General features: G+C 39.4%; 1 protein-coding gene across 4 annotated transcripts in view; it reads right to left on the bottom strand.

The window, feature by feature from the left end:
* Positions 1-5,627: 5,627 nt before the first annotated feature.
* The window catches only part of slc25a25b (solute carrier family 25 member 25b), an 81,448-nt gene continuing 68,621 nt past the window's right edge, over positions 5,628-18,454 (bottom strand). For 3 of the 4 annotated variants that reach the window (XM_051938381.1, XM_051938383.1, XM_051938384.1), the window contains exons 3-11: positions 18,308-18,395; positions 14,812-14,847; positions 14,382-14,493; positions 13,800-13,958; positions 13,519-13,671; positions 13,322-13,429; positions 12,824-12,991; positions 12,576-12,726; positions 5,628-11,007 (exon numbers count right to left, since the gene is read on the bottom strand). In XM_051938381.1, the coding sequence (XP_051794341.1) occupies positions 10,823-11,007; positions 12,576-12,726; positions 12,824-12,991; positions 13,322-13,429; positions 13,519-13,671; positions 13,800-13,958; positions 14,382-14,493; positions 14,812-14,847; positions 18,308-18,395 (1,160 nt within the window). In that variant the 3' untranslated portion in view covers positions 5,628-10,822. The remainder of the gene's footprint in view (positions 11,008-12,575; positions 12,727-12,823; positions 12,992-13,321; positions 13,430-13,518; positions 13,672-13,799; positions 13,959-14,381; positions 14,494-14,811; positions 14,848-18,307; positions 18,396-18,454) is intronic. The other variant, XM_051938382.1, reaches the window with a different exon arrangement.

Here is an 18,454-nt window from a genome sequence, read left to right on the forward strand (position 1 = left end):
CTGTCATTCACAGCACCCATAATGATAATGAAAATAATGAATACATTTTGTAAACTTTGCCATTATTTTCCAATATACATCGCAGCTTTTAGTTTATAGTCTAGTAGTTCTTGTGCAAGTTCCAGTGGTGGTCTGGTCACCACAACACACAGTACACACGTGGACAAAATTGTTGGTACCCCTCAGTTAAAGAAGGAAAAACCCACAATTCTCACTGAAATCACTTGAAACTCACAAAAGTAACAATAAATAAAAATGTATTGAAAATTAATCAAAATCAGCCATCACTTTTGAATTGTTGATTAACATAATTATTTAAAAAAACAAACTAATTGAAATAGGGCTGGACAAAAATGATGGTACCCATAACTTAATATTTTGTTGCACAACCTTTTGAGGCAATCACTGCAATTAAACGATTTCTGTATTTGTCAATGAGCGTTCTGCAGCTGTCAACAGGTATTTTGGCCCACTCCTCATGAGCAAACAGCTCCAGTTGTCTCAGGTTTGATGGGTGTCTTCTCCAAATGGCATGTTTCAGCTCCTTCCACATATGTTCAATGGGATTCAGATCTGGGCTCATAGAAGGCCACTTTAGAATAGTCCAACGCTTTTCTCTCAGCCATTCTTGGGTGTTTTTGGCTGTGTGTTTTGGATCGTTGTCCTGTTGGAAGACCCATGACCTGCGACTGAGACCAAGCTTTCTGACACTAGGCAGCACATTTCTCTCCAGAATGCCTTGATAGTCTTCAGATTTCATCGTACCTTGCACACTTTCAAGACACCCTGTGCCAGATGCAGCAAAGCAGCCCCAAAACATTACTGAGCCTCCTCCATGTTTCACCGTAGGGACAGTGTTCTTTTCTTCGTATGCTTGGTTTTTGAGTCTATGAACATAGAGTTGATGTGCCTTACCAAAAAGCTCCAGTTTGGTCTCATCTGTCCAAAGGACATTCTCCCAGAAGCTTTGTGGCTTGTCAACATGCATTTTTGCAAATTCCAGTCTCGCTTTTTTATGAGTTTTTTTCAGCAGTGGTGTCCTCCTTGGTCGTCTCCCATGAAGTCCACTTTGGCTCAAACAACGACGAATGGTGTGATCTGACACTGATGTACCTTGGCCTTGGAGTTCACCTTTAATTTCTTTGGAGGTTGCTCTGGGCTCTTTGGATACAATTCCAACGATCCGTCTCTTCAATTTGTCATCAATTTTCCTCTTGCGGCCACGTCCAGGGAGGTTGGCTACTGTCCCGTGGGTCTTGAACTTCTGAATAATATGAGCCACTGTTGTCACAGGAACTTCAAGCTGTTTAGAGATGGTCTTATAGCCTTTACCTTTAAGATGTTTGTCTATAATTTTTTTTCGGATGTCCTGGGACAGTTCTCTCCTTCGCTTTCTGTTGTCCATGTTCAGTGTGGTACACACCTTTTCACCAAACAGCAGGGTGACTACTTGTCTCCCTTTAAATAGGCAGACTGACTGATTATGAGTTTGGAAACACCTGTGATGTCAATTAAATGACACACCTGAGTTAATCATGTCACTCTGGTCAAATAGTTTTCAATCTTTTATAGAGGTACCATCATTTTTGTCCAGGCCTGTTTCATTAGTTTGTTTTTTTAAATAATTATGTTAATCAACAATTCAAAAGTAATGGCTGTTTTTGATTACTTAATTTTCAATACATTTTTATTTATTGTTACTTTTGTGAGTTTCAAGTGATTTCAGTGAGAATTGTGGGTTTTTCCTTCTTTAACTGAGGGGTACCAACAATTTTGTCCACGTGTGTAAGGGCAATTTTTAAGACACTTGAGCTTTACCTTTCACTGTAAAAATTATTGACAACATTAACATGCATTCACAAAGTGACTTCAGTCTGTGTCACTGGTTTATGCATATTATACAAAATGAGAATGAGGAGTCAGAAACACACCTGTTGTGCAAGAAATTACACGGAGATGGAATAAGAGACGGACTGACAATTCGTGTTCAGCCTGTGAAAAAGGATCATAATAAGCAAATGTAAGCCCATAATCTCTTTGCTTGTTGCAAGATACATCGTGATTTGAAAAGCAGACATGGTGCTGGAGTAAGGCGTTTTTTGGTAATCCGACATGTGAGACTACAGCTCTACTACAGACATACACAGATTGTACAGCGCATTTGTTTATACAGCAGGGCAGTCAGCCTATACATGTGTACATCCTTATTTTTATTACAGTACTTGCAAAAACATTCACTTGATTTAATGATGAGATCATGTCAGATTGTCTGCTTTAGTACCAAAACATTCTTGGTATTCACCTGTGTAAAGCTGATAGTTTATTACCACAAAAAATTGCTACTGATGTAAAATTAGACCGTGTCAGCAAGATTTAGTATTAAAAAAAATCAGACATGAGTCCTAGTAACAAATACTCATAATAAACAATATAAAATCTATAACTATAAAGGAATTAAAACAATAAACAATTATGAAATATAATTAAATTGTTGATTTTCTGGGTTTCAATTTCACTTCATATAAAATCATAATATGTCCCATGTTTTCCTAATAAGACTTGTTTCATGCCACTTTCAGGAGTGTCCTGGGGCCTCATTTATAAAGCTTGTGTACGCACAAAACAGGGCTAGAAACTTTCTAGGCAAAGGTTGTGATTTATAAAAACAAACTTGGCGTGAGAATGTGCGCACCATTGCGCCAACCTTGATTCTTGATGCTTGCTTACGCACAAAACAGGCTAGAAAGTGACGTAAATCACAACCTTTGTGTAGAAAGTGGCGTACGCTGTGTTCGTTGTGATTTCTAAAAACAAACTTGGCGTGAGAATGTGCGCACCGGTGCGCCAACTTTGATGCTTGCTTAAGCACATTTTGGAGACAGAGGGAACGGCAGTGCCGGAGGGTGAAGTGGTGAATTGAAACCAGATTGATCTCAAACCTTTATTGTTATCACATATTAGACTTGTAGAGCCGGATAATCATAAACCCTCATTGTTGTAGATGTTCATATAGTGCGCCATTCGACCTATGACTGTATTTGCAGAACTATGTTCATATATCAAACTTCCATCTTCAAATGATATAGAGCGGTGAGTGGCACTGATTGATTACTAATTTGGAAAAGGCATGTGACAATCAGTCCAATCGCTGATCAAGCGGATAAATAGCGGGTGACAGCCGTGAGTAATGTGGCACAATGGATGCCCTGGCATTGCTAGAAGATCACGTTAAGAATGGAGAGAGATTTTAGGGTTCACGGGGATTCGCCCATGACGATGACTGGCTAATAAGCCGATTCAGATTCCCTAGAGCAGTGCTCTTGGATCTATGTGCTGAACTGGGCCGTCTTAGACAGACCCACCCACCGAAACCATCCCGGTACAGACACAGGAGCTGACGACTTGGGGGTTTCTGGCAACACTGGCTCCTTCCAGCGGGAATTCGCCGACAGGTATGTGTTTTATATGAAGAATATATGAGGTTACATTTGTTGTCTAAATCCTGTCTGGGTCTGATATACAGTTAAATGATGTCCTTTAGGTCTGGGATATCACAACCATCCCTCAGCGCAATAATGCCAGCTGTTTTGGATGACATTATAAACATGACCAGTCAATACATCAGGTTTCCTTACACTGTGGGTGAACAGGTCAACATTAAACGACAATTTGCAGCTATGTCCGGTTTCCCAAATGTAATCGGCGTAACTGACTGCACTCATGTTGCTGTAAGGGCTCCGAGTGAAGATGAATTTGTCTATGTGAACCGAAAAAAATGTACATTCAATCAGTGTACAAATTATTTGTACATCGGACATGATCATAAATTTAGTGGCAGGGTGGCCTGGGTCAACACATGATTCATTCATCCTGACGCACAGCAGTGAAAAGACTGCCGGCCGGCGCTGCGTAAAATGCCATGGATCAGCAGCTTATTTATATACAGATACATTCATGAGTTACTTTACATTGACCATTCATGGTAAATGTGGGTGTGTTGTGGGCGGAATGTGAGGTGGATCCACCTGTGCAATCTTCCAGCTGGTGTGTGATTTATCAAGAAATTGCGTGCTGCTGTGCTTACGCACAGTTTTATAAATCAGGGGCGAAGGGCATACGCCCATTTCAGATTTTCGGCATACGCAAACTTTTAGTATAATGTTTTATAAATGAGACCCCTGGTCTCTTCAGCTAGAAAACTGGTAGTGAGAAAAACAATAGCTTAACTATCTAGCTTCTGCTTTAGATAAAGTACACAGACACATACAGTATACAACAGACGGGAGTTCACCTCTGTATAATACCACTTAAATGTGAAATGATTCATAATTGTATCACTTTACACTAATTGCATCGCTTCTAAGTAGGTATGTTCTCTTTTGTAAATTTAAAACTGTTGATTTACTTTCAATACTTCCTATGTCCTCATGTATTTTTGATGACACTCAATCCTACTGAGCATGAAGGACACTAGTATTGCACAAATGTCTGCAGAGATGTTCCATCATTCTTCAGAGAATGTTTTTTTTTTTTTTTTGCTGCATTTTACCAGATGGGATCTGTTGTTCTGCCTTTCTCTTAAAAACACCCCAAAGGTGTTCTGTTGGATTTAAGTCAGGCCGCATACTTCGTCAAGTTTAAGTTTTCACTTATGTCTTCTTTAGAAATTTGGATCATTGTCAGAGCTAAAATATTCCTCTTCTGCAGACTGGGAATCATCTTGTCAGCCAGTATTTTAGTATATCCACAAACATTCATGATGCATCTTTCTGGGTACTAGTCTTCCAGCACCTTTTGCTCTGTCATCCTACTCCCACCTAAGTACTTCACTGTCAGGACTATGCTGTACTGTGGTTGTCCTGGCCAGGTTTATAACAAACATGCTAGACCACCCCTAACCCAAACAAATATATCCTGGTCTCATCTGACCAAAGAAGTTGAGATTTGGTGCCAAAGAGCAAGTAAGGTTTTTTTCTATTACGACATTCCAAAGCAGTTAATGTAATGCCCATCACACTGGCTGAGGTGTTATAAACTCTGATTTCCCTTCCTGTTCTTTTAGAGTCAAATTGTGCAGGTAGTGTACTGTCTATGACATCATTTTAGTAGGATGACCATTGTGGCTCTGATTAGTGGTACTATAGTTTATTTTATGTCTCTTTATTACTGCTGCAACTGGATTTCCACTGATTTTTAGTTAGTCTCTGGTCTTGCTGCATCATTTTCCATCTTTGTGACATCAGATTTTCCTGTTCTTTTCCATATGTTGCTATAATGAAGTCATGAATGTAGACAACATGATATATAATGCATAAACCATGTACAGCTAGATGAGCCTGCAGGAGCTAGCTAATATTGCTAATGCTGGCTCCTCCTTAGATGTTAAAATGCAGGCAGAAATGGCATCCTTGTTAAACTAAGGTTTAAATATAAAGTGTTTTAGTTACAGTATGTGTACTGTGTATATTTAGTGCAAGAACTTGATTTAAAATGACTCTGCAGTCATTTCTTAGCTAGCTTAACTCACAGGACCTAACTGGGTAAACTGGTAGACACTTGCCAACTTGTGATTGTCTGAAAGATAAGGGGAGAGTGACAACACCACTGTCATGAAAAGTGACAAACTGTAACATGAAATAACATTTTATTGAGAAAAATGCTATTTTGAATGAAAAATATGTATAGTAATAAACAAAAATGATATAAAGCTAAAATGAATCAAAGGATTTAATTGTACGTTCTAGACATTTTATAGTTTATCATGCATTTTATAATATGTTACATTTTGAACATTTAGGGGTTTCATATCTTTGAGGCGTTCAGTTTGAAACCATATCAAAGTCACTTTTATTACTTGAAGACAAACCATAAGCCTCAGTGCCAGCAATGCCACAGCATACTCTGAAACCACTGAATATGAAATTATTCAGCACAACCACAGAGCACAACTTCAATCATTCATCCTTTTCTGTTGAAATAAATAAACAGTAATAAATAATTTAAAAGGATTCAAGCAGAGTACCTTAAAGTGCATTCAGTGTCCATCAGATTCCACCTCATTTATGTAAAGAGAGGGTCGGCACACAAGGCACGCATTGGGATTTGTGATAATTAGACACAGGCATCATCAGTCAGGTGGAGCGCTGCTTCGGCTTGGATGTGAACTCTTTTGACTTTAAGGAGTGTTTTCAAACAAAAGCTATTAACTGAAAAATAGGTGAAATATTTGTTAGAGGTTCATATACTGACGTCTAAAAACATTTAACCTGTAATACAATCAGCAGCTATTTTGACAGCTTATATGAATCTAACAGGACAGTTAACTATCTTAAAGTTGACAAAAGATTAATTACAGAGAAAAAAAAAATGAAGAACAGAGATGAAGCTTCTGTGCAGTTGCTGGCAGACAGGACTCATTTCTGAATTATGGAAACTGTATACTACAGCAAAGACACTGTATCAAAGCAGAATAACATCAGCGTGATGAAGAGAGTAACTCCATGTGGTGTCTCCTCTGAACACATTTATATTTAGAGCAGTAAATGTACAGCTTAAGAAACAATTATTAGACCACATGTTGTTTTCTTAACAAAGTCTACACAACAGGCCTATAACACAGATCCTTGTGTTTGAAGTTGATCAAAAAGGGTAAATAATCACAGCATGTTCTAAAAGACCCGAAAAAAGTTGGTCATTTAATACATAAAATAAATTATATATAAAGATATGATGTATTGAAATGGTAAAAAAATTCAGAATTCACACTAGATGGCCAAAAACATCTTTTGAAATCACCATTATTTTCTGCATAAGCTGTAAGTAAACAGGACAGGTAAATCAGACTAAATTACACACAACAATGCTGACAAATGATGAAGAGAGCTACAGCAAGAATGCCATTGGTAACTGGCTCAGGTCATTACAAGACCAAAACACAGTATGGTTCCATCAAGGAACTGCAAAGGCAACAAACACAGGTCTAATAATTATTTCCAAAGCTGCAGTTCCAATACATCTTTTCTTAGTCTAAATGGCACATACAGAATGTCCAGTCTCAACTTCAGCTATTAGAGATGTTTTGTTTCAGGTATTTACTATCTGATGAGCCTCACAGAGGTTCTCTGCTACAGTACTATTGCAAATTAACACTGTTAAACACACATGCAAAAATATACAAACAACAAGCATTTAATAATGTGCTATAGGTAATTCAGTATTAACTGGGCCTAAGGATTGAGCCTTCGATGGTTGACATGACAGTAAAATCAGTGCACATGTTCCCTTCTTACATACTGAAGAAATGTGTTCATTGGAAATTTCCACTATTCTGACTAAAAATCAGACTTTTTAGTTATTAGATCCTCAAGTGTTCAACAGCAGGGGTATCCTTGGCATCACAAAGAAGAATGAGCCAAACAGCACCAGGAAAGCTGCTGTTTGGCTCATTCATCTTCATCTCTTCTATCACTATAACAAAAAAAGGAAAACAATATTTTGTTTATATATGATCTAAATTGCTTTACAAAACCTGAAGAAAGCAATTTGTCAATGGTATAAGACTGGCAAACACATCCAAAATATTTCAGTATAACTGACTAGGGCTGAATGAGTATGGCCAAAACAATAATCAGGACTATTTTGAGCAATAAAAAGTTCTTCATTATTTATCACTAATTTTCATTTATTTTGCACTGTCACAATTTAATAGATTGCTGCTTGTACTTCCATGTTGTACTACACTCCTGCTAACACACAAACCAGCATCAAAATAAGAATTCTGAGCATTACCTGGAAGCTGCATATAAATTAAACCAAACTCACTTGCTGCACATCTGTTTATCAATAGACACTACAATTTAAGCAGGTTCCCCTAACGCCTCACATGCAGGCTACAATAGAAGCTAGCTAGGATGCTGCGCACAGAGAAGCCTCTAGTCTCCACTCAGTTTCTGTAGGTAGGTGACAAAAAATTACTTTGAAAAAAGTGTAAAGATGTGGACTGAAAATGGACGTTGACTGTGGATTACATTGTATTTCTTTTTGCCCATTGAATTTTCCTTTTTGGTGTTTGTCTTCAGTTCCTTGCTCATTTAGATGTGCTTATGTGGAGTCTGCATGTCAACAAACTCCATGTCTTATAAAGAAAACAAAACTGTGTGACCAACAATCCTTGCATTGGAGTAAATGATCAGACTTCTTTTGTGTACTGGCCAAGGAAAATTAAAGTTTGCCCTATTTTATATCACATTTTCTGTGATGCAGCCATTTCACACCATGGCTGAAAATACATACCATGCAGTCCTAGTTTGTAGTCAAAGTTCACCACTGAACAAACATCTATCTCTTCTGTGGCTAACTGCTGCTGTTTATAAAACTCACTGTTACAACCTCTTCTGATGTATCAGTATTTCATTTGTGGCTTATGCCCCTACTACTGGTGCTGTCGCTCACATTACAGGTAAATGCCCAACGACTGACTCATAATTCTGCTCAATTATTCTACTATCTTCATATCAAACCAACAGGCTTGTCGGATCCACAGTGATTAATGTACTGCTGTTGCTCTACATGTTAGCAGTTCACAGATGAACATTTTACTGATATTATTACGAGATTTAAATAAGAGACATTTTATTTACTTTTGGTGGCATCTCATTCTTTAAAGCCGTCTGACGTCTCTACAGTAGCATCATGTTCCAGCTCTGTTGTGGCCGATCAGCCACTGCTATTTTCCCTGCAGTCTCCTTTCCACAATGGGTCACATTCTGTGTGAAATTTACTTGTGAGGTTATGTAAAGGCCTGCATGCAGTATTAATTGGCTTAAGATTAAGATAGTATTCCATTGTATTAACTGTGCCTTTACACAAAGACAGCAAAAGTACTGTATCTTTTCTTGCTTGTATTTTTGTTATCACCTAAACTGTGATTTACTGCACCATGTGGCTGTTCTGTCCTTAAACATCTGATCACATATCACACATAGGCTATAATGTTAATCAGCATAGTAGGTAGTATGCTGCTGATAAAACCACTACTTTGTGTTTAGTACATGTCTAACAAAATGAACCCACACTGAGGTTCATGAGAGCAGTTGTGCTGTAAGCTCTGCTTCACTAGTATTTTAAAGCGAGCATAGCCAATGAGATGTAACGCTACGTAACCATGAGTTCACGGACAGTGACTGTAACCGACTTGTGAATCTGTGGCTGTTGTACAGTAAAAGTTGCATCATCTTGTTTAAAATTTAAAAGGTGGAGAAATTATTTAGTAATTGTACTTAAGCCAAAACTCAATCAACAAATTCTACATGTCTGCATTAAGGACCATCACAGTGTACTATGTCTGACTGCATGACAGCTCAGACAGCATCAAACTTTCAGCTTTGTATTTCAAATTAAAGATTTTTATTTATTTATTTTAAAGAAGTACAACTAAAACTAAAGTAATACATTTTATCTTGCTCTTGAAAACTGCCTAGGTAGCTGCAATGCTCCTAACATCCTAAAGGACTTAAGTGCTGAATGCAATTGAAAACAACATGACAGCTGTGCTACTTTCATGTCCACAGAAGTAGCAGCATTACAGAGGTGGTTCAAACTGATTTGGAAGTACTCATGTGTTTGAGCTCTTTCATGACCAAATGCTTCTGAAAATTTGCATTTATGCCTTATGAGAGCTTTGGTAATGGTAAAGATCTTCTAGAGACAATGAAGCAATTCTTTTTTTTTAAAATTCTAAATATTTGCAAACAATTTAGTTCCATTTTCTCAATGTGTCAGTCAAAATTAGGCTTGATAACTGAACAGATTCAATGTGCATGGCATATTATCTGCTCATCTGTAGGAGGACTATGTATGTTGGAAAGAGTTCTGCCTGAACATTCATGCAAGGTAACAGAAGTAAGGATAAACTAGACGAGCCCCCACTAGGGGGCAGAACCACGCCTATGCATGATACTCTGTATCAATTTTGATCATCCTACATATATCCCTTCCTACTTGATCTGCTGACCTGTAACTCCACAACTGAGCAGGGGACCTTAGACTGATCTTCAGTGCCAAGTTTGATTATCCTGACTTCAGCACTTGCAGAGATATCGGACCGGACATACACACATACATACATACATACCCAGCCAGATACCGCACCGAATGCAGTAAGTAACCCCGCTGGCGTACATCAGGCGTGGTTAATGATGGCACTAAGGTGGTTCTTTAGCTACAGGCTGACTGTATTTGTATGAATTTCATGATTTCAGTTGGTCTGCTACTGGTCAGGGCTGACCTTGTTACACAGAGCACAGCTGGATCACATCTAAATGTGTATAAAGATGCATATTACATGCACAAAACCTGGGGAGGTCATATTCTCATGGGTTTTGTGTAGAGCCAGTGCACTTTAGATGCCAGTAGCAAGTCTTCTAGAAGGGATGTAATCTGCCTTAGCAAAGCCCTTCAAGACAGGTATTTTTCTTTTACATAGACAAGCAGAGCTGCTCCAGACAAAACATTGTCACCAGCAGGCACACACTACTAGGGCACCAGTCATTCACTGTAAACATCTGCTTTCTGAAACCAAGACTCAGGTGTTAAAAGCACTGGTGGATGACTAAAGTAACAACCAATAGATACTTCAGTCAGTCTGTCCTCCTTCCAGTTTTTTTTCCATCCTTCATTCCATGTAGTCTGATCATTTGATTGAAATGTGCAGAAATTCAGCTGCCTGTGTCTTACAGCAACACATAGTCGATCATCAAAGAAGAAGCAATAAAAAAATAAAAAAAAACTTTGGCCTTTTGCTATCTTCTGTCTGTCTCTCCTCTCACTTTGACTGGACCCCCAGCATGATCTTGAGGTACTCATAGACTACATAGCTGATGCTGACAGACGGAATGACCTTCATGAAGTTGGGAGCCAGTCCTCGGTAGAGCCCCATGGGCCCCTCAGTCCTTATAATATGTCTGAACAGGCCTGACATGTTCATCTGAGGGCCTCCTTCCAGGGTAGCTGAGGAAACAGAGGGGACACATGGTCACCTACACTACAACAAACACACTTTTCGACTGCTGACAAGTTCACAAACATAACACACCAAGCACGTATCAGTTCCTGTCATCTCCCTTTGTCTTTAAGAAAGGAGGGGAGAATTTGCATAAATCAAAACAGCTGAGCATAACATGATGACTTATTTGACTGGCTGTGGTCTACACCCACTTATACGAGTAAAGTAAATGACAATAGGCGCTTTTCTACTAGCACCTACTCGGCTTGACTCAAATCGGTTTAGGTCATTTTTCATTACAATTGAGTACCACCTCATTGTGGGTAGAGTCATCATAACATGGCGGCCCGGAAGTCCCATAACCCTTCTGTTGTCCTCATTTACGGGCATCAAAAAATATTGATTCCTTGTCTGAAAAAAATCCAAAAATTCTGCAAAAAAATTCCCCAAATTTCTGAAAATTTGCAAAACCTTCATGAAGAAAATTCCAATAATTCCCTTAAAAGTTTTATATATATATATATAAAAAAATCCCCCAAAATTGGCAAAAAATTCTTGTAAATATTTTCAAAAAATTAGTAAAAATCTTAAAAAAAATCCTGAAAATATCTAAAGTGATATATCAGTAAAACGTCTGATATTTTTTAATAACAGTCACAAAAAATGTTTTTTTTTGTGAATGTTCCTAAGAAACCTTTTCTTTACATTTCTTTCTTTCTTTCTTTTTTTTAACCAAACAATGTTCAAAAACTCGACCTGTCCAGGATGTCAGCTGGGATAGGCTCCAGCACCCTCCGCGACCCTAGTGAGGATAAAGCGGTGTATAGAGATGGATGTTCAAAAACTTCCCAGAAATGTCCAAAATGTGGACATCAGAAGTTTCACTGTGAAAATCTATATTTTTTTCAACAGTTTCAAACTTTAAAATGGGTCAATTTGACCCACAGAACAACACGAGGGTTAATGTCATTTGTGTGCGACACAAACGCAACACAACAATGGAGGACATCGAGGCGATGGTATACCTGCTGCTTGGTCTATGGCTTTTTGTCAAACTCAAAGTAAAAGAAGAGAGTCAAGTTCCATGTAAAGTAATGTGCACCGTCGCTGTTTCCGTTTTTTTTAAAAAATGGTTTGTTTGTCTTGGTGAAGGAGTCGCTCTCGTGCGTGTGGTCACTCCCTGTCCAGTCAGTGGCCTGCACTCTGTAGACGTCACATTATCGGCTCGATTCAGCTTACTTGGAACCCCGGCCGAGTAGGTACTAAAATAGTACTTGGTACCAGGTAGTACGTCCTACTGGCAAGTCAAGCTGAGTAGGTGCTAGTGGAAAAGCGCCAAATGTGTGTAAGTTTGTGTGGTTAGGTTCGAAGTATCCTGAGAATGAGCCTCATGGTCATGCAAGAAAATAAGAGATAAGAGTAATAAAAACTTGGTGTGTAATGTCTGGTTATTCTAATGACTGAATAATGGGTAATCAATCAGTTGGAATGTCCCTGACAAGCAGAATCGGTGCTTCATATACTCCAAACAGACAATCACGATACACTGTGGTAGATCTCTGCAGTTACTGACCTTGTGCCTGCATTCGAGTCCTGACGAGGGCGAGTGGGTAGCTAGCCAGCTGACCACATGTGCTGGAAGTGGTGCCACAAGCCAGGAGCACAAACACTCCTGGATCAGCACTGTCTGTGGCAAAGCGCTGCAGCCAGGAATTCTTCAATGTCTGATGGAGGAGAAGACAGAAAAGAATGTCAGACAGAACTGAAAAAACAAACGAAAAACCACAAGAGATGAACTATCCCCATACAAGACCCACAAACCTCATAGACAGCCAGGTCGATGCCAGCGTAGGGGATGATGCCCAACATGTTGGGAATGTAGCCCTTATAGAAAGCAGTCACTCCTTCCTTCTGGAAGGTATGTTTGGCACAATCCAAGATGCCGGAGTACTGACCTGTTTTCCTCAGAGCTAAGCGGGTCTTCAGGACCTGGGAGAACAGGATGATATTTTAGACATTCTGACAAACGGAACAAACCTTCACTGAACTAGTTACTGAACGAATAAACAGCAATACGGACGTGCGGATGTAAGACTTATTTACATAAATGATCAGCTCACAATCTGCGAATAGCTGTAGGTCTGTGAGTGTGACTGTCAGTAGTTTCACAAGATTTGTTCCAAGTTCATGAGATTTAAAGTGTTTACTGGGTTACTTCTGCATATATATAGAATGAGTCATACATTTCTGCAGACTGAACACAATATATGAGCACTATCGTTTCGGTCTTCATTCTTTCCGTGTTCTTTTGTCTCTCACCTCCATGGGATAGATGCTGCTCTGAGCGATTGCTCCTGCTGAAGAGCCAGCCACCAGTCTCTCTGTGATGCCCAGCGTCTCCTGGTTACTTCCAATCAATCGTTTAATCTGACAGACAGGACATCCATTTTTATTGAGCAACAACACAAATTGACAGAAGCAGAGCTTGTTATAGTCAGAGCTGTGTTTGTGTGTACCTGCTCATAGGCCATGAACTTAATAGCAGATTCAGGGGCAATTTTGATGACATTAATTCCGTTGCCTCGCCACAGTGACCTCACACCACCCTCTCGGATCATCTGGGAAAAGCCACCAGCAATACGCATGCTGTTCCTCTTGGAGGCGTGAACCTGAGCAGGCCAAGAGCCTACAGTCAGCATGTTTCCAGAGAATTCACTTCCTTTTATGAAGTTGTCTAAAATAAAAATGTCAGCTGTTCAGCCGTCATCTGAGTCCAACAAATGTGTGTTGTGTTCACCTGCATTAGCACTTTGAGTCTGTCCAGTGGTGCTGTGCAGGTTCGAGACACTGCGCCAGCTCCTCCTCCGGCCACTAGGTGTCGCCACCACATGCCAGTTTTCTTTTCCTCTGCTGTGAATTCATCAGGCACCATCATACTCTCCCCAACATCAAAGATCTGTGGAGGTAGCATAAACTTTCAATCTGGTGACAGAAAACCACCATAAAGGTACACTAATCAACATAATGATTAATATTACAGGATGAATGCAGCAATAGAATCTTATCAGTTAATTCATTATTAGAGTTAATAGTAGTAGTTTACCAGCATTCACTACTACTACAGACTGCTACAAAGTGCAAAGTACTTAAATATCCTTTTTGGAATTATGATAAGCTTTCACAATAAGAGACCAGAAAAGCAAAAATTATCACAGTTTTGCTGTTTCTAGCGTACATGTTTAACAATTGAATGCCATTTAATGGTAGACTGTTGGTCAGGCAAACTGACTTACATACTGACTGCAACAAATATAGAGCAGAAAAATTGAGTTTTGAGTCTATGCTATGTTGGTGCTGAACAGAGAAGAAGGATCCATACTGTGGAGTGTTTCCAGTAGAGGATGATCTCTGGAATGTTGCCTGCTGGATGCAGCAGATGGTAATCCCGCCACTCATTCCAATCGATTGTCATGGTGCCATTTTTATCCATACTGGCCATGTAAAAAGAACACAGCAGATAAGGAGTGCTAGAAATGTGACTGTTTTAGATGATAGTATGGAAAGAAAAAGCTGCCCATCCACATGCACCATTACAGCTCATCTGGTAACATCTGTTTTAATGGCTTGCTTTACAGATTTAGGTGGAGTCTGTTGAAGCAGGACACTTTTCTTGAGCTGTCTGTGCTACAACTGAATCACTATATCATCCCTATGTTTATTGGCTTTGCCAATGTGACATTTGTTCATTGTCCTTTAAAAACCAGGGGAAAAACTGGTTGTGCAAGCAGACTGTAGAAGCTACTACTTACTACAAGATAGGGGCCCAGATATGACCCCTCCTTATTCTGAGACCAGCCAGAGAAAGGAAGACACAGACAGAAGGTTAGACAAAACAAACAAAGACACACAGAGCCACAACAAAATGACCAATAAAACTGAAATGGATGTCTGGATGGAGCTGAGGAGTGACAAGTAGCAGCAAACACCACACTCTGTGACAGGCTGATACATCTGTCAATCTAACTAAAATATCCTTAAATCAACCCCCCAACACCCCTGTATGGCAGTAACTGAGGTAATAAGATACACTTGGATTGGACTCCAGTGTCACCATGATTTCCATGACTAATGAACAAGTCTGTTCACAGTGCTAGTAGCTAAAACATAAAAAAGATAACATATTGTACAGATTCTTCCACACATAGAAGAATTTGTATACTTCAGCGATAAAGGTCTTACTTAAAAGCCTTAACCACTGAGTCACCACCTCCCACTCTGTACAATATCAAGAGCACATATGTGAAGGAAGACACATGATAATCTACAATTTCATTTAGCAGATGCTTTTATCCAAACTCACATACATCTGAGAGTAAATACAGCATGAGGTAGGTAGGTAGGTAGGCAGCACTAAGGACCCTCACTAGACAACTGCACCAGGATTTGAACCACCAATCTTCCGTGCCAAAGTCAGGGGTGTTAGTTAAAATCAAATCTAACTCATGATAATCAAAGAAGCGCATGCATCATGCAAGTCTCCACTGTGCAGCGTTCATAGTTCTTTTCATCAGAATGTGTCTGCAGAGTTACTGAGTGACAGAGTTAGAGATACATATTTTCCCATAGAATGTGTACTGTGATGGCAAGACACAGACATTAGCGGGTGGGTATTACCTTGACTCGGGATTTGTTGATATGTATAAACTGATATGCACCGCAGCTGCTAAAAGCCAACAACAGCATGATATCGGCATTATATATCAGTCATCAGCTACCCAGCTCTCTATATAATCAGCCATTGCAAATCTCATTTCAGTCAACCACTAACTGCTACACAGGTGAGACTTCCTCCTCTGTGGACTCTCATGAAAAAACTGGTGGCCTATGTCATATGTCATTTATTGGCTGATGTCAATTATCTCAAAATGGCAGTTAATGGCCAACTGACTGATTGGTCTCTTCCCAAAAGACATCCTAATGATAGGGCAAATTTGTGGATTTTCACATATATTTTGATAAAGACCATCATCTGAAATGTGATTATTTGAATCAGTCCGTTCAATCACTGCACTTTTGTCTTTAGAGCAGCAACATGGTGATATTTATTTACAAAAGGAGTCTTGTTTCAATATTACCTAATAACAAAAAGGAGGGCAGCAGTCTGACTAATACTCCACCAGTCTCAGCTCCAGTGATGTTGACTATGAATCCATTAATCTATATCATGTTGTACCAAATGCTGGTACATCCTCCCGGGCGTCTGTCCACTTTACAGGGCAGTCTGCAACCTAGCAGAGACACTGCCACACATGAGGACTTGATATCTGATCACCCTTGTTTATCACAGAAGAAAATATTAGAATTGTTTTGGAAGACAAGCTGGAGTGACAGCAACTAAAGATAGACAGGGCAATGACGAATAATCTCACTGTGAAAAGTTTTCACAGAGCAAACATGGCTGCATGACTGAACAGACATGTAATGCACAACTGAGCCGTTAAAGTGCATTTTGTCATTCAGCCGTAAGTGGCCACTATGTAAATGTTTCCTCCAGTTCACTTACATATGACAGAACATTTAGTAAAAGCATCACAATATTTGGTATTTGTCAGCTGAGACGTACTATAAAGCAGAATTTGGCGTCACTTGAAGTAACTTAAGGTTTAATTCTCGGTTTTCATGGTGACAATGGTAGTTTAGGGCCAAACAAAAAAAGCACTCAGAGAGCGCAGTACTCCGCCAAGGCTGCTCTGTCATTGTATAATTTCCGACGGATAAGTCCCGATAAGTCCACAGTGATGAATTTGTAGGAGGATTGCAATATTCTCATTTCCACTCTTCAAGTGGAAGCAAGCAGCTGATGCAGTGTTCACTTGTTGTCAGTTACAGTGACACTGTGCTGCTATCTCGCAATGATACAGAAATCTTTAACAAGGATCCAGACTATAAACAGAATCACTGCCAAAATCTTGTCACTTGGTAAATGTGCCATTTCTGACCTTCCCTGAAAATTTCATCCAAATCCATTATACCGTTTTTGAGTAATGTTGCACACAGACAAACTAACAGATAGAAGGACAAACATACGCCAATAGTCACAGAACTCCGCCATGTTCCTTGACAGAGTAATAAGATACATCATCATAGGAACTTATGCTGCACACCTATTCTGCTCTGGAGCAGGTGAAGTTTAGGGTAACAGATCATGGTGTATAAAAGCAGCACCAGTCAACCAATCAACTGTCTAGGAAAATGGCATCCTGGGAATCAAAGAGCTACATTTACACCCCTTTATTTCCCTGAAGCACATACATCAGATATGAGAGATATCGTGTTTTATCTGGTTTCCTTGGTTGCTATTTTTTTTTCAACAAGACATTTTTAAGCAAGTAGTAAATCCCTTTTTTCCCCTACAAGCCTTTCTATTCTATTTCCATTTGCTCCCAATATGTTACTGGCAATACCGAAACAGCTGCAGCCAAATGTATAAGGCTAAACTGATTGTTTTATATCCACACCACTACTTTAACTTGTGCATTCACAGTCTGCAGCTTTTTGCCTACTTTCCTTTCAGTGACTGTGTTGCTTTTAGCCTTTATTATATTTTTTTAATTTTATGAGGTTCAGAAATCCTGGGCTGGTTTAAGTTGATGACCAACTTTTGTGACAGCTTAGCCTGACTGCAGTTGTTAGATTTAGTGCAGCCAGATAACAAAAAGACAGACATGTTGAACTGGTTTCGTAGCACAGGCCGGCGGTCGGTGTGTGAGAGGCAGTGCTGATTGTGTTGAAGGACTGCACAGAGCTGGAAAATAATGGAATGAAGGAAAGCAGTGTTCTCTGCATCTTCAATTGCAGCACCAGTGATAAAGGAACACTCACCTCACTTCTCACAGTCAGTCCACCACTACAGTAAGTGCATGCTTTTTATAATGTCCAACAAGTCACAAGTATAGAATGAGAAGGTATTAAGGTAAGGATCTGTGTTGCATGTCTGTGTCGACGTAGATGGAAATATAAAATATAATAAGGGAAATTGCTGGTCTGATGATTACTGTGGATGTGTTGGTGGTTGAAGTGCTGATTCAGACATGAGATGTCTACATACTTACATAAAAAAGTGCATGTCTGACAAGGTTTCAAAACTTAGGACTTAACTTCATCACCATATACAACAAATACTAGTCCAACTGTCACTTTGCTATTTCTTGTAGTTTGTATGTTTTTTTGTTTTTTTTTCCTCACTATCGCAAATGCCAGCTTACAATCCATTAGGTGGAATATAGATCACGGCATTACTCTCACCTTTTGAGAATCTTCTCAGCCTGTTCCTCGGAGATGTTCACTCCCAGGTCACAAAGAGACTGCATGATTTCTTGTGAGTCGATTTGGCCTGCACCACAAGAATTAACCGGTTATTTATCAAATAAAAACATGAGTTCATTCCAAAGA

Source organism: Acanthochromis polyacanthus, chromosome 18 (assembly GCF_021347895.1).
Source record: "Acanthochromis polyacanthus isolate Apoly-LR-REF ecotype Palm Island chromosome 18, KAUST_Apoly_ChrSc, whole genome shotgun sequence".
Taxonomy (NCBI): Eukaryota; Metazoa; Chordata; class Actinopteri; family Pomacentridae; genus Acanthochromis; species Acanthochromis polyacanthus.